The sequence below is a fragment of the Gasterosteus aculeatus genome, chromosome 10 (genome assembly GCF_964276395.1).
Source record: "Gasterosteus aculeatus chromosome 10, fGasAcu3.hap1.1, whole genome shotgun sequence".
NCBI lineage: Eukaryota > Metazoa > Chordata > Actinopteri > Perciformes > Gasterosteidae > Gasterosteus > Gasterosteus aculeatus.
This window is the reverse complement of record NC_135697.1, coordinates 5581480-5598135: the sequence shown is the minus strand read 5'-3', so window position 1 is coordinate 5598135 and position 16656 is coordinate 5581480. Positions and strand designations below refer to the sequence as shown.

The window sequence follows — 16656 nt, the reverse complement described above, 5'->3', positions numbered from 1 at the left end:
TTTGTGTCCACCTGAAGTCCAATAGTCGTTAACTTTCAGCTCTGTTTTTTGTCTCCACCAGCTCCTGAATGAAATGTCTGGCTTTTTAGCTGCTAAATTCTAAACTCTGTTCGCCGGCTAGTTGCTAACGGTGTCTTTCTAATGTTTGGTACCGAGCTGCTCATGCACGGGGAGTTTAAATGAAGCTAAACAATGAGCAACAACTCATTATGGAGCTCCGAAATGCTGAGGAGTTGATAATACTTCCTCACTAACAGCCTTCCATTTGATATTGCTTTTGCAGTGATATACATATCGTAGTCACTTTAAATCACATCTGTGACAACTCGAATAATGGACCAAAACATTCTGGCCAATGCAAAATAGGTTTGAGGGAGGACCTACAGGTGGGAGCTAAGCCAGCCTGTGTGTGCAGGATCACAGATGGTCACTTAGCCTCCCGAGGACAGCCAGCGTCTCTGAGATCGTTTAACTTGGCGTCACGCTGCAAGCCTCCCTCCTCCACCACACGATCCCAGCCTCCCCCCGGGCCTGGGTCAGCCGCGCTCGCTGTCTCGCGGTGTGTGTTTGTGTCATCCTGCAGCTCTCGCGCTGGGCTGTCATCTCAGCCACAGCAGCAGGACTGATGGGTAATCGCTGGTAATCTGTGAGGCACCTAGCAACCTGCAGACAAAAATGCATAGAGATATCTAAGCCGTACACACACGTCAAAGCAGAGACGTGAGAACACAACAACAAACGCTCTGGTTCCAGGAAATTTAAGCCAATGATTCATCTTAACCCACTCTCAGCATCATTACACGGCTGCATCACAGGAGGTCTCTTTCTTTCCCTGCATGCTTCTATTGGTGTTGTTTTTTATGTTTTGTCAATCCTTTAAGCAGTGATGACCGTTTCCTCAAGTACCCGTACAATAACCTTTCATAAATCCTGCACTTAATGTCCACTAGTAGAATATATTTGCAATTTTAGTTACTAGTAAAGTTACTTTACCAGAGCATTTCTTCTTTATGTTACTTCATACTTCGCTAGATTTCAGAGAACTATATGTATTATTTACTTTGCCCTTTGCCGTTTAGATTCTACAAAACAGAATCGGTTCAATATCTGAATTGCACAAGAAACCTAAACATGAAAATGCTACGTAAACAAATGTAAATATAGTAAGGTAACACGAGACCCCTCTCATTGAGCTGCAGAGTGCATTGACTTCATACATTGAAATACAGTATTTTAATGTATATACAGTATTTTAATGTGTGGGTGTATTTTTTTAAAACATCTTAATCCATTTTGCAACACTGTCAATTTCCGACAAAGTAAGAAGAATGGGTTTCGATAGCCAAATGCACCAAAGTATCAAAAGTATAAATACAGGTTCACCTGTAATGTGAAAAATGAGTCATTGACTGGACACTGACTTTCAGTAAAAGGTCACAAAAACATATGAAACCACCAGTTTAATATCAGTGTGTTGTATTTGAGCAGATTATCAACAGTTAACAGTAACTAACGCTGTGATTGTCCCGTGTACAATAGTGCAAATATTGTTTTACAGCAGGTGGAACAGACCGCGTCTGGCACGGTGCAGAAATGGTTTGGACCAAGTGGCCGGTGCAAACACCGAGCTGGCGTCAAGGCAGCAGCACAGGAGCATTTGATCAAAACAACATAATGCATAACGAGGAAACGTGCCCACACGTCTGTTAGTCTTTTCAAGGGCATGAATGCTTTGTCTTGTTGTTTTGTCTTTTCGTCATCCACTAGTTCAGATCCGTTGATTGACTCTGTTCTGTTATTGAAGGGTCTTCTTTTTGATGTACTGGCAGAGGCAGAGATGGTCGGTGGGGCAGTGATTCTGTGGTCCGAGCGGGTAGTGTGAGGGTCTTGACAGCCTCTCGGACAGGAGCAGCCTCACATAAGTGGCACTGTAGGTCATCAGAAGCTGGTAGGCTTTGGCCTGCAATGAGTTAGATTAACACTGAGAAGTTGTAGTGACCGGCTTTCACCCTGAGAATGAACTAGGTAGAGGGAACAATGGTATTGAAACCATTTAACAATAATTCAACCAGCAATACTAAGAGGGTTTTTGGAGTGTTTTTGGAATGAAATACCTCAATCCAATTAACCAATCAGGACACTTTCTGAATGAACATGTGCATGAATACCTGAGGTATACTGAATGAATACTGAGGTATAAACCAGTCTAATTTGCTTATTGCTAGTTGTAATTTATCTATAATACAACAACAATACTACTGCTCTAATATAAATCCCCTTGGTGTTGGGATGAGGCCGTCATGCAGCCTCACGTATCTTTACCTGAGCAGGTAACGACGCATCAGGGACGAGACTGTAGTTGGTGGTGACTTTGGCGCCCTCAGGCCTGTTAGCTGAGGTACTGCACTCCGTGTCCTCGCGTGTCAGCAGAGGCCTCTGTTCACTAGAGTCCTGCTCCTCATCTGACCCTCCGACCTCTGGGTCAACAGCTGCATCCTCGGCCACAAGAACGAGATGCGACAGTTTCCTCTCCAGTTTGTTCTGGTGAAAGTGACACGTTTTTTGTGTTAAACTTCACCCACACTGAAGCCATGAAATGTGAGCCTGTCGTTCAAGGGCTAAGCTTCTGTTTGCCAAATTATAAATGAATACATATCATTCAACAACTGCTGGAATTAGATTTGCATGGATCGAGGGAAGCACTAACAAAATAACTCAATCAATAAAGCAGCAGGAGAACAAGCAGGTGGACAGATGACTCACTTGACTCACTCACCTGGGTGTTGTCCTCCACAAAACTGCGCTCCTCAAATGTTTCAGTCAGGGCCCTCAGACAGCAGGACATGTCCCAAAACACAAAGTACAACTGCAAAGAGACACACAGAGACATATAGAACATCATCAGTGGCTGAATGGCCAAACGATTCAGTTTGCTTGTTCATTGTGGAACTAAATCACCACCCACAGCACAATTTTATTTTAGTTTATTGATCACATGAAGCCCTTTATTCCCACATTATTAAAGATGCACTTCCATATTAGACATACAGTGTTTTAACATTTCTTAGCGGTGTTCAAAATATTCTCTTCTTTTTCATAGTGATCTACAAGTCTTTCCATTTTTCCATTAATTTATTTAAACGTCTGCTGTTATGTCATACTACTTTTTATCTAGTAAGGCAAATAAAATCGTCCTTTTGCCAACATTCTTTACAGATCGGTGTTAAAAAAAGTTTTACAACAGGATTTGTCAAATGCTTGTATGCATTTGATAAATATACAAGTCATGCGTCGAGGCTACTCAAAGCTTTTCTTAATCTACAGCGTTACAGTCTAAGGTGACACACATCTGGGGCCAGATGTTCCCACCTCCACATCACAGAGAGGGATAGCATTGTCATCCATGATTAGAGGAGAACAGACCCCTAGTCAATAAAACCTTACAGCATTAGTTCCTGGACCCACTATCCTGTTCCTGCTTGATAAAATCACGCTGGACGTCTGTTTATCCCAAAACACTACGTGTCAGTTCAAAAGGTCACAAACTCACAGAACATTAATTGAATTTTTCCAACAAACGGAGATCAATTTTGTCCCGTCTGTCCTTTGAGTGAGCGCGCACTGTTCCAGTGTTCAATTTGCCTCGAATTTTCTAAAACCCTTTTTTTGTGACCCGAACACACACGTAGAAGTAGCTCGGCAGAGCAGTTCTCGGGAAAGGAAGCAGGAAACAGAAGTAGATCACGTAGTGAGGTCTACTGACGTCAGTCAAACAAAGATATTCTTTGTCTTTTAGACCGACACCGGTGGTTATTTGCATCGTCATTGTTGTGTTGTCTGTCACATATGGAGCCTGATATTTTCACATTTGCAGTTGATTATTGATTTTTGAAGAGTAACCTGCATGTTTCCGGCGCAGGACTGCACCCAGTCGGCCACGGCCACCAGCAGCTTGTGTTTCACCAACCTCTCATTCACCTGGATTAACCGAACATCGATGTTCATGTTGATCTGACACAGAAAGGGATAAAGATCTTTGAGAATAATTCAAGGTATCAAAGAAATCCTCTTCAGAAGAATCCAAACTCAGATGTGAATTCATTAAGATGAAAATGTCCGCGGGTTCACTTCATAGTAACAGACTCAGCTCCTTACCTCCTTGTTTCTGTATTGGAGGACAAAGATGATGGCAATGGTGAGGAAGATAGAGACGAGGCTGACGGAGAGGCAGAGCACCCAGTAGTCACTGACAGCAATATAGAGGTGGAGTGTGGAGAACACGCCGCACCACACAACTACATACAGCACCTGTGGAGGGAGGAATGTTAACGTGATAGAGGAAAAATGAACTGATGAACTGAATTGATTCAATATGCAGAGATGAGCCACTTAGCTCAGCATAAGGACTGAACACAGCTGATCTGTCAAACATCACAAATAAGCCAAAGGTGTGTTTGTCTACAAATAGTTTAATTCATTCTATGGAACGCGTAAAAATGTGTAAATATTATTCAAACAAGTCGTATGTGGGGATTTCTTTAGTCTTTTGCAAAAGCATTGCAAGCTCTTTGTTCCGTCACTAGCTTTAAAGCTCCGGCTGTGGAGATAAACCAACTGTGGTTTCCACAGCTCCGATTGGACAGAGCCGGACGACGTACCGGTGCCATCGCAAAATGGAAGAGAGCGGAGTTAAAAACCAGGTATCTCCTGACTGAGGGAACGTCCAGCGCTGTCTTCAGTGGAGCGTCCATGTCTTTGAAGGGAATCTAAAACATGTGACAAATTAAAAACCTCAATTAAACACAGATTTAAGTTGAGATTTCTGAGCGTTGCAGTGCCCCAGTATGCCATTCTGTATGCGTGCGTGCGTGCGTGTGTGTGTGTGTGCGTGCGTGCGTGTGTGTGTGTGTGTGTGCGTGCGTGCGTGCGTGCGTGCGTGCGTGCGTGCGTGCGTGTGTGTGTGTGTGTGTGTGTGTGTGCTGACCTGAAAGCCATCAGTCTCCAGTTTGGCCCGGCACAGCGACAGATCAAAGCTCGGGTTGAGCATCGAACAGCTCGGCGTCGCCACAACACACTGACCTGGGAGCCATTGAGAGAGAGAGAGAGTCACCCACTAAAGGCTCATCGTTGAATACTAGAAGTACAAGTGTGAGAACCTTCATGGTCCTGGCAGAAGGAAGGGGGTCAATACTGTCCCGTTCTCTTTCAAAGCAACATTAAAAGTGGTTTGTCTCTCGTCTGCCGGGTGGAGGTCATTTGTGGTGTGGGTGCTTGTAGTCTGGTGTCGACCTCAAGCAGAGTCGCTTGCTGAGAGCCGTTGTCGTTTAACGGCTCTCCTGCCTTGCTAAACCTGTATTTTGACTCTGTGTCTGCTCTCCCAAACGCCTGTTCCTCTTTCCACCTTAGCTGCCACAGCTTAGCCGTGAGCCGGGGTTTGTCGTCCTTTGCTTCTGTGAACACAACCGTCTTCCGTGAAGCTGATGATGTCACGATGTGCTGATCCAGGCGGTCGGTGTCAGTCCAGAAAACATCCCAGTCTGTACAGTGTAAACAGGCCCGATGATCCTCTGGTCTCGTTCGCTTCCTGGATTCCCAGGACGGGCTTACAGAGCTTTCATTTCTGTCTGTATGCAGGACATGATCAGTGTCCCCGTGCAGCACGAGAAACAGAGTGACGGGCCCGTTTATTGTGTCTAAAGTGTTCTCTCTGGTTGAGGGTTTAACAAACTGCCTGTATTTCGGAGTTCATGGAGGACATTTCTTTTTTTGAAGGCACCATGGACAATAACTAAGGACTACGTCCACTCTTTTGTGCACTAAATACACCAGAGATTGTTGTGCATTTCAGGGTCGCTGCCAGGGGAATGGCAGGCGGCAGCATCTCACTCTCTCCGCCGAAAGAGTGATTGGTTGACGTCAGATCGCAATCTGCCATCCCTCCTGGACGCGTTGGCTTCCAGGACTCTGAAGCAGGAGAAGGAAGATGGTAGCCGGCCCCCCTGACTCAAACTGTTTGAGTCCCTGTCCCCGAGCAGAAAGCTGCTGTCCATCAGGACCAAGACTTCACCCCACAAAGACTACATTTATTCATCTGTTGGTTCATTATTTTTTATTGTCAATTTTAATGTTCTTAAATCATGTCTAATCTCTGATTATTGCACTGCTTTTATTATTATGCACCATAAGTATTTGTAACATTGCAATAAACCAACCAAATGTGGTTCATACCTAAAAAACTGGACAATACCACAACTTTCCATACATAACAAGTACAATACGCTGCACGCTGAGTCATTAAAAGAAACAAATGTGCCAGTCTGTTTCTAGGTATGTGATATCCTGGTAACAAGGGGTATGAGTGGTGTACATCTTTAATTCAGAACTATATTATATTATATATATTATATTATATATATATTATAAATCGTTTCAGGGGTTTCTAAGTGAAAGAAAGTAAAACAATACATAATTTACCTGATCTATCAATAAGATTATTTGAATTAAAAGGTTATTTAATATTAGGCACCGGCGTCTCATGCTGCAAATCAGGTATTATAATATCGTGACGCTCAATTTGTGCAAAGCCCAGTGGACTGGCAAATGTGTTGCAATGGCACATGGACCAGATATCAGCTAGTTGAAAATGTCCAACAACTCAAATGTATCACTGAGCGGTTTCTGTATGTGTTAAATAACCCGTGGGAAAGCTCCTGATCTCATAAATATGATGACGAGAGTAAATAGAAAGTTAACTTTAGCACAATTCACCCGATAAAAGGAATAAAGAAGCAGCTATTTACCATTTGTCCATTTGGGGACGTTGTTGTCGGCCTGCTGTGGCTCAGCTTCGGTTTGTCTGATCTGCACATCCACCCGATTCTCCTCCATCACATGACATACTCCACTATTATCCTCCATCATCTTAGAAATAACCACTTCCTAAAAAAGGACACAGCGCATGACGTTTGAAAGTGGGCTGAAAGACATTTTAAAATTTCACAATGCCCACTTTTATATGATTCAAAGTTTATAATCCAGTTTATAACACATTCATACAAACCATGGCCGACGGTAAAAGGTCTTACTTGAGGTCATGTGACTTCATGAAAGGTCACGTCCGAAGTAGCAGGGTGGTCTTGCCCAGAAAGTGTTTTCTCTTTCAAGTAAACAAAGGCCTTTAGCTCTGATAGAAATGTCCACGTTTTATTTACGGCAGAAAGTCTCGAAACCTGCAGGAAACCACTTCTGCTTTCATTGCTTGGCCTCTACTGCGGTGACATGGCGTTATCTGCTTATCTACATTGAGAGGCTATTAACCTCTTATTGGATGGATTCAGTTTTGAGAAGACAACTTAAGTGAATTTGCATTTTTAGAAGCCTTTAAAAGTCGCTCATATCGGCACTGCCTTTATTTTGATCATGTCAGTGTAGCTGAGTCTGTTAATAGAAGAGAAAAGGTATTTTTAGTCCTGACTGTGTCCCTCCACAGAGGACTTATTGTGATAAAACTAAAGAAATGAGTTTTCTTCTTGTGGCCACGCCTGCCTGCCTGCAACTGAGGCACATTTTACCACCAAAGTGTGAAAACTCAATGCTGCAGTTGAGAGATTACGTTGTCACCTCAGACATTTCTCTCAGCCCTCTCTGAACACAAACCTCCTTTAGGCTTTTAGTCATTTTAACTTCCTTCTATGTTAAAGTCACACTGACTGTGCACAATGTATAAGTGCCTGATTACACTGTACTCTGGCAAGAGGAGGAGAAAATAAAGAGACCAAATAATATTGTTGAGGCAAGCGAGCGAAAAGGCAGCGTTCAAACACAAGCAGAGTATTTTACGAGTAACAGCGCAGATGTCGTGAGCTTATCAGTATAATCAGGACTGCATGTGTGTTGCGTGCAATGCTGAACCTAATCACTTTGTATTTGTGTATACTTCAGGCTTTTCCTTTTACACGTGTGTTGAGCAGAAACGCCACGTTTATAATCTGGAAAAAGTTTTGTATTATGAAAAGTTCTCATTGGAAGTACAGTTATAGAAAAAGAGGAAGCCGGGTCCCATTCATCGGAACACAAAGTCAAAGACATTTTAAAAAGTCTGCTTTTATGTGGCTATTCAACAAGTTTCATTTGATTATTCACTTCTGAAACCAACATACATAAAACCAAACAATTCACATCTTAAATGATCCTACCTGTAACATTAGATTCCATGATGTCAAGGAAGCTGTGATGATTGTGTTGCCTTCTGGGTCCACATTCAAAGCAACAACTGTATTCCTGTCTGCGCATACAGACCGCAGTGTATGTTACCTTCCCCATGAAATGTTTTTTAGCGGTTTCCTCTCTCTCACTCTCTCTCTCTCTCTCTCTCTCTCAGCTTGTGACTTGTGACCAGCTGGGCCTCGTGACTACAAGGAATGTAGTTTCTGCTTCTCTGCCCAACAACATCACGGCCTGATGTTAAGGAAGGAAGCTCATTCACACTTTATTTTGAAGTGTGGTTTTGTAAATAGGATAGAGTCGACGTTTTGCCATTTTGTTTCATTGGCACGGCGTTGCTGCTTTACTGGACCTGTCTGACATTAACTCATTACGTTTAAGAATGGCTGTGGATCACTGGGGTCAAACTAGGGATACACATGTACACACGTTTCTGCTACCACACGGCACCATACAAATGTAGACTGCAGAAGACTTTGTACTTTAATACTGGATAGTTCATGTGTGGTTTTAGAGATATTCTGCTCTCGTCTGGATAAAAGAAATGTTTAATTAGCTCGCATTTAAACAACAATTTAGAAAATGAATCAAATAAAAAAACTGGAACTAGTCAGTTCCGAAACAACAAAATTTTGTAGACATAGTTTACTATGTATGTACTATGAGTATGAGTATGAGTCCATTAGGCGCGAAATGTTACAGTAGATTTCTTATGATTGTGTAGATTTATGTCCTTTGTTACGTTTTATATTCAGCAAAAAAATTACTGATTCATTAGGTATTATAATGTGAACGCAAACATAATTTAGGATACACAATTAAAAGAATGACACCCTGTATATAGACATATAACATATAATATATGACATAATTTGTTATATTTATTTTACTTTGAGTCAACAAAGTACGATAATAATATTTGCCATTTTATTTCGGATATTTATAAACACAGTCTATCACATGTCGGGTATCATTGTTTTACTTTGGCGCATGCCGGAAAATGAGGGTCGTCATGTGACCACGTCGCTTCGTGTCACATGACTCGCTCTAGCTGGCGGTATTGTGAGTTGATTCATTTCCGCCCTCTGCCCGTTTTGTGTGGACTACTTTGTAAACTCTGCACTAGTGTAATAGCGGATGTAATTCCTGCATCGGAATAAAGAAGTAGTTTTCAGGCCGTGGATCTGCTGTCATGGAGACCGGAAGCGCCCTCGCGGCACTGTGGCTGCTGTCAACCTGCGCGTGCTCCTTCAGCCCCAAAGAGGTACGAGGAGAGTTGTTTTCAGCTCAAATTCATGAGACTGTGCAGTAAATATGTGGAGGCAAATGATTGTGTTATGTTTTCAAGTGATTCAACGTTGTTGAAGTAGGCGTTAGTTCCTCACCTTTCGAGACAAATACGGTTTTAATCATGAAAAGTGAAATAGTCTTAAACGTATTGCCCTAAAACGGTCATACAGCCAGCATCATTGTAAACATTGTTATTCAACATTGGTTAAAGGGTCAACAAAATACCCATCAATGCAGTCAACATACCCGGAAGTGCTGTCCTTCACAATAAGATATCCCGCGTCAACCATGGCCATCGCGTAGGAAGGAGCTCTGCGGTGTTCGACGGTGGACCGGTTAGGGCACCGTCACCCGGGTGCCGTGTAATGACACCGTGTTCATTCCGCGTTGTAGACCCCCACAACACATTGTTGCGTTTTCAGTCTCGCCATAAGTGAGAGGAGGAATACGTGTTAAAATGTAAAAGTACTCAAGAGTAAAATGTATGCTTTCAATATTTCATTAACAGGCTAAACAAAATGTTATGTAAATTAAAGACTGTCCAGTTACCGTTATAGAACTACTTTACTGTGCTATATTAATGCATAACATATAATCAATACTCTCTGATAGCTGATCTGACTAGTTCATTGAAATGCCTTGTTTACCTTAGAGTAGTCCAGTCAAGACTTTATTTTGCATCAATTTAGCGGTTATGCTTCCCACTATTGCTTCAATGCATTAAATACTCGTTTTCATTTATACACAGACAAAAGCATTGCATTTTATGAACTGATGATGATCAAGTATAGTGGAGTAAAGTATACAGTGGTCCAAAAGACACTCAAGTCTAGTACCGGTATTGGTTACACTAATGGGGGGGGGGGCCTTTGATTTGAAAGGTGAATTAAAAACACTAAATTGCCCGTCACCTGACTCAAGTTGCGCGTGTGCACACACACACACACACACACATATTTGAAGTAGTTCGCCTTAGTCATCCTCTTTTCTTTGCGATTTAGACCAACCCTCTGCTCTATGAGGAGCAGCTGCTGTGGGTGAGCGGAGTCCAGGGGGCGGTGAACACCTACAGGATCCCCCTGCTCACCTTCACCCAAAAGGGAAGCCTGCTGGCTTTCTCAGAGGCCAGGAAGTCGTCGTCACGTGACCTGGGAGCAAAGTTCATCGCAATGCGGCGGTCTACGGACAAAGGCGAGGACGACCACAACAGTCCATGAACACAGGCACACAGTGGTTAACAGTCTACAGGGGATACACAACAATCACAAAGGGAGAGAAAATATAAAATAATCACTTAACATCACTATTTGCGTGGTCTTAATTGAGCCTTAATGCTGAACATAAACTTGCAAGAGCTAATTAACAGGAAATGAAAGGTTCCTTGCAAGTCTGCAAAGGTAGGAGCAGACCACAAGTTTGCGATGCCATCATATGAAGTGTATAAAATGAATGGAAGCAGGCTTTCTTTAAAGAGGCATTTTTGAAACCCAACTGTAATGGTGGGTCAAGAGACAAATGGGGATAAGAGGAAAAGTGGATCGGGCTGGATCACGAATCCTTGACCTCTGTGGAAAACATCATGAGTCAAGGAAAAATGTTTAGTAGAATTAGTTACTTAGGGAAAGAAACCCCGGTGTTTGGGAGTCCGACTACACTTAAACAAAGCTACGTAGTGCTGATGCGACGGGAGACGCATGTTGGTGACGTCAGTCTGCAGCGGCCAAACTACCATTTCTCTGAAGATGGACTACAAGCAGCGCATCTTAAATGCCTTCGTCAATGTGTTACAATGCAGTCATAAAACAACCAGGTTCGAGGTTGAACTTGGGAAAATAAATGATTACGCCAACGGTTACATGATGTGCATTTCTCAGCCCCGAGCGTTACTTCTCGTTACCGTCCGAATGATAAGTCACTATTGAAATATTGCCGCTGCAAGGAATTGTGGGACAGAAAAGGAGATAAGTAAGGAAGCACTGAAGCTGCTTTCCTTAGCGTTTGGAGAATTTGAACAGATCTTATGGCGGCCACTTACACTTCTGGATCATTTCACTAAATTAGGAAGCTCCCTGAGCAAATTTGACAATTTGGATCCGGTTTAAAAATGCGATTTACATGTTTGTTTGTTTTTTAAAGGGGCCAAAACATACTTAACCGGTGACCTCAAAAGTCACTAACTGAAAGTCCAAAAGGCCAAACAACACAAACGCTGCAACATCAACAAACGTGCTCAACAGGAGCGTGGGAGAAAAACCAAACTCTACAACGTTGGAACCCGTTTAACTACACCGCAGAGGTGTAAGTGATTAGACACAGATGAGTTCAATTTAAGGGCAGGTCAGACAAATAAGGAGGGAAAATATACAAAGGCCGGAAGTGACGTAACCACAGGACACAAGACGCAGGGAACAGACTCAAGCAAGATAAAGGAAACGCCCTTTGTCTCGCTGACATATATATATATATATATATATATATATATATATTTCTTTAAAATAAATGTGTTAAAACACTACATTAGAGCTAAGAGTGCAAAAGAGCAGGAATAGAAAGAGGTTAAAATAGAGTTAGATGTTTAAATCTAGACAGAAACTGATGTTTGAGTGTTTGTAGTTGACCAATACTATAGCAAAAATATACATTTGGTGTAAAAATAGTCTCTATGTCTAAATTCCTCTCGTTCCTCCTCTGTCCCTCCAGGGGCCACCTGGTCCCCGACCTCCTTCATAGTGAATGACGGAGAGAAGTTGGATGGCCTGAACCTGGGCTCCGTGGTGGTGGACGAGGAATTGGGATTGGTGATTGTGGTCTACGTCCTTTGCTTCAACCACAATCACTGCTTCCCGTCCAGCACCATGATGATAGAGAGTTGGGACGACGGCCTCAGCTGGAGTTCGCCCAGGAACCTGTCGGTCCAGCTGGGCGTGAAGAGCTTTGCTCCCGGGCCGGGCTTCGGCATCCAGGTGAGTCAGAGCGAGTGACTATGAGACGAAAGGCTTCCTGGTTGTAAAGTGAGAGCAGATTTAAGATAGATTGCCTTTGTGCTGCATTCATGTCACATGTCGTGATCATAAGCTATAGACAGCTATAGACACCTATGTCGTTTCTCGACACACGGCTCCTTCCAAAAACTGTTTCTTGGATATTACATGGGGAAAAAAACGTAATCAAGTAACTCTGTTACACGTAAGGTGCGTTCTGCTTTTAATTGGAGGGTTCATACGCTATTAAATAAACTAGATTTGGCAGTTGGTTAAGGCAACAACACCAAATAAGACTCTGAGATTGAGTAATCACAGATATATTGGTTTTGATCATATACAAAATATGGCATAATTCACGCTAAATACTTGTATTAAATAAATAGAATAAATTGGACTGTGATTTTTGAATGCATTGCAAACTGATAGCAGGGCCTTTACAATGTTTGCAGCAACAGAATCATTATAAAATTGAATTTTATTTATTTATTATGATTTTAAAAGATATTCATGTATTTTTTGCATTACACATTACTTTTTCATTCATGATTTCTATGTGTTTTTTATATATATCTGTGTGTAGTATGTGAAAATTAAAATTGAATGTATATGTATTATATATAATTATATATGTAGTTTGTGTTTAAGAAGGAAGTCTCCCCCATTTTTTTCCTTTGTATCTTTGCACTACAGAAGCGCTATAACCCTGCTAAGGGGAGGTTGGTGGTGTGTGGTCACGGGACATTGGCGGGAAACGGAGTTTTCTGCATCCTGAGTGACGACCACGGGAGTAACTGGTACAACGGCGCCGCGCTGAAAAGCATCCCTTACAACCAGCAGAAGAGGGCTCAAGACTTCAGCCCCGACGAGTGCCAGGTACAAATCTCTCAAAACCAGGAGGGAAAACGTCTATTCCTTTTGACAAAAAGTGGTTAAAAGTTTAACATCCAGAACTTCCAACGGGAACAAAGCATCCAAATATCTTAGAATAAACAAGGTCTCTGGGATGAGAGTCTCAGTCACAAGCTCAGCAGCAGCAGCCTGTAAAAACCTTGCATTTTTAAACAACCTCTCCTTTTTGTTATATACTCACCCCATATTAGAGGTCTACATACATGTAAATACTTTATATTCTGCTATCAAAATGTTGTTTTGTTAAAGCCCCAGCTGGCAGATGTTTTATAAGTGTAACAAAATATTATATGATCATACGATTACTGGACGCTGCTTCGCCAGCACCAAACATTAGACAAAGTTAGCATCTACTTGTTAGAGAAAGTCCATTTCAAATCGGTTATAAGAGTAGTTGGAGGCAAACAATTGTTGCATTGTTGAGTTCTTTCTGCTGGATGTTCATCATGTGAGCCAAAGCAACTTTTAATCAGCCCATTTATCAGTCATCCTGCTGTTATTCTGCTCTCTAGTGGCCAAAAGAAACACAGCTTTTTAATGCACTGCATAATGGTATTATATGTTAATTATAATAATATATATATTTATTTTTTTTATTGTGTATTTTAAAACATCATGCAACGTCTTCACTGCAGTGGTGCCATAATTAATCAAAGCCCACAACGAATGTTTAAATAACAGAGCATTTAATCACTGTCAAGCTCGACCCTCTCTGCCCCCCTGCAGCCGGTGGAGCTGACGGACGGCAGCATCGTCATCAACGTGCGGAACCAGAACAGCTACCACTGCAGGTGTCGCATTGTGGTACGCAGCTTTGACGGCGGGTTGACCCTGCCCGTAGACAATCTGTTCTTTGACTACGAGCTGGTGGATCCCGCAGTAGCAGCCGGAGCCCTGCTGAAGGATGGAGTGCTCTACTTCACCAACCCCTCCAATGAGAACAAAAGTAAGACACCAACAACCACGCTGCCGTTCTAACGTGCGTCACCGGGGCTCAGTGGTGGAAGTAAAAGCGGTGATGCCGTTCTGCAAACATGCTCCGTTACCAATGAAAGTGCCTCATTCAAAAATTATAAATTAAGATTTGCGAGATGTATCAAAAGTGGAAGTTGGATGGAAGCAACTCTTTCAGAATATATCATAGATAATATAAATAGCTGGAAGCCTTATTCCAGTTGTTCTTCCCTTGTACCGTTCTCGTTTGAGAGATATCGCTGAGATTTCATCATTGACTGAAACGTCCACCTGGACTCGAAGATGAACATGGGAAAAATCAAATAACCCGTTGACAATGTTATTTTTGTCACCCTTGCAGGCAATTCAGTATAATATAATATACAATAAATAATAATCATCATTACCTAATATATTCTGTATATATGTCAGTCGTGTTCTCTGCTTGAATGGCAATAAAATCTGCACTCTTTACTTCCTCCAGAATGTCGTCCGCCTGACGATAACAGCCAGGAAGTGCGGGAAAAGCATATATTTTGCGCAGATATTATATTTTAAAAGTATTACTGGGTTACATTTTATATATTAAAAACACAAATATTTACATTTTTCATTATTCTATTCTTCTTTTAGGGGGACTTTGCCCTCTATTTGCCAGCCGCCATTGCATGAAACACTAATTCTAGTTTTTATATGGTGTTTGGCTCTTTAATTTATAACAACTTACAAAATGTTGTGACTTCATCATGTGTTTTTTAAGATAAAAATGTAACTATAGCTATCAAATAAATGTAATGTAAAATAATAATAACAATAAAGTTGAGTGGAACTACAGAGTAGCTCAGAATGAGACTAGAGTAAAAAGTTACTTTCCTCCACTGGCGAAGCTGTTACTGCTGCTCACCAAAACAATCCGTTGACTTCAGGTCCAAAAAAAAAAAAAGAAACCGAACAATATTGGTATCATTAATACGTCAGACTTTCTTCCTGCCCCGTCTCTCTCAGGGGTTAACCTGACCTTACGCTGGTCGCTGACCGATGGGAAGTCTTGGGAGAAGAAAGCCGTGCAGCTTTGGGCGGGTCCCAGCGGCTACTCCAGCATCACGTCACTGGACAGCGGCTCTGCGGACGACCGGAAGTACATCTTCGTCATCTACGAGAAGGGCCACATCGACTATGATGAGACCATCTCGTTGGCCAAGATCCACTTGTATGGTGGCAGGTAGAGGATGTGGAAGAAAGTAAGCGGACCTGCATCAGTTCATTAAAATCAGCAAGTACGATGCTGGAAGACTCTTCTGTTAGTCTTGACTCCGGTATTTATTTTTCATCTTGTGTTTGTTTACTAGATTCTAGATATGTTGGAGCAAAAGGGAAACGGGACACTGTTGTTTACCCCCAGAAATGTTAAACTCACTTTATGATAGTGAGACTGGGAACATGGGAACATGCGCTGAACAACAAATGAACAGTTGTTTTGGGCTGCGGTGATTTTAAAACACAATTTTCTCCTTATTTTCTCTCTTTTCTTTTCTCTAAAACACTTGATAAAGTCCCATGTCAGTTTCTCTGTTTTTGGATATGGGACCAAATGTTTTTTTTACAACTTTTGCACATTGACGATATTTTGTGAATTTTCGATTCCCACACAAAAGAAGACATGAGCAAGTAAAGGACTTCTACAGTATCACATCACAGCCTTCCACGACCAAGAAGAATAAGGAATTTTTTTCGTCATTTGAATATTGTGGTTATGCAATATAGATTTAAACAAATCTATCAACTGTATCTAATTCAACTCAAAAACAGATTCACTGTTTGTTTGATGCTGATGTGAAATGATTCCTATTTTCTCAGATAACAGTTTCATACTGAAATTGCCTTTTTTTTAAATGTGGATCTGTACTAGAAGTTAGTAGTGACTGTGCCATGAATATCTGCTGACCAAAATTGGTTTTGTTATCACACTACAATCTAGTGTGATTTCATATGGAAGTATGAGTAGTTTAAGTAAAATGATGAATTAGATGTGTGTGTTTGAATGTGATAATGAAGATCGTTAGAGTAACTAACGTGGCTAAAGAGTACTCTCTTCTCCTTGTGCAGAAGGTGTTTTAATACTTTGTGTGAAATCAGCTCTCCTCAGATTTTAATTTTGATTGTCAGAATCATACATGGGTTACAGTACATCGTTTTCATGCAGGAAGGGCATTATCTGATCTGTACTATCTGTAAAGCCATTAAATGAAGCATGTTCTAGCACGTTTCTGGAACCAAGCTGATTAGAAGTGTCATT

The 16656-nt window shown here is 41.7% G+C and overlaps 2 protein-coding genes across 3 annotated transcripts; one reads left to right on the top strand and one right to left on the bottom strand.

Moving 5' to 3' along the window:
* Positions 1-1445: 1445 nt before the first annotated feature.
* On the bottom strand, positions 1446-8396 carry tmem268 (transmembrane protein 268). 2 transcript variants are annotated; one of them, XM_040188257.2, is made up of 9 exons: positions 8196-8396; positions 6801-6939; positions 4985-5079; positions 4659-4766; positions 4156-4308; positions 3901-4011; positions 2777-2866; positions 2323-2541; positions 1446-1960 (listed from the first exon to the last, which is right to left on the bottom strand). In XM_040188257.2, the coding sequence occupies exons 1-9, from the start codon at positions 8202-8204 to the stop codon at positions 1796-1798; spliced, it is 1089 nt and encodes a 362-aa protein (XP_040044191.2). In that variant the 5' UTR covers positions 8205-8396; the 3' UTR covers positions 1446-1795. The 2 variants fall into 2 exon arrangements, with proteins under 2 accessions (XP_040044191.2, XP_077937330.1); XM_078081204.1 differs by lacking the exon at positions 8196-8396 and adding an exon at positions 7086-7202.
* A 680-nt stretch (positions 8397-9076) lies between these two features.
* On the top strand, positions 9077-16642 carry neu1 (neuraminidase 1). The gene is made up of 6 exons (XM_040188256.2): positions 9077-9487; positions 10515-10704; positions 12214-12476; positions 13188-13370; positions 14133-14352; positions 15366-16642. The coding sequence occupies exons 1-6, from the start codon at positions 9416-9418 to the stop codon at positions 15584-15586; spliced, it is 1149 nt and encodes a 382-aa protein (XP_040044190.1). The 5' UTR covers positions 9077-9415; the 3' UTR covers positions 15587-16642.
* The last annotated feature ends 14 nt before the right edge of the window (positions 16643-16656 follow it).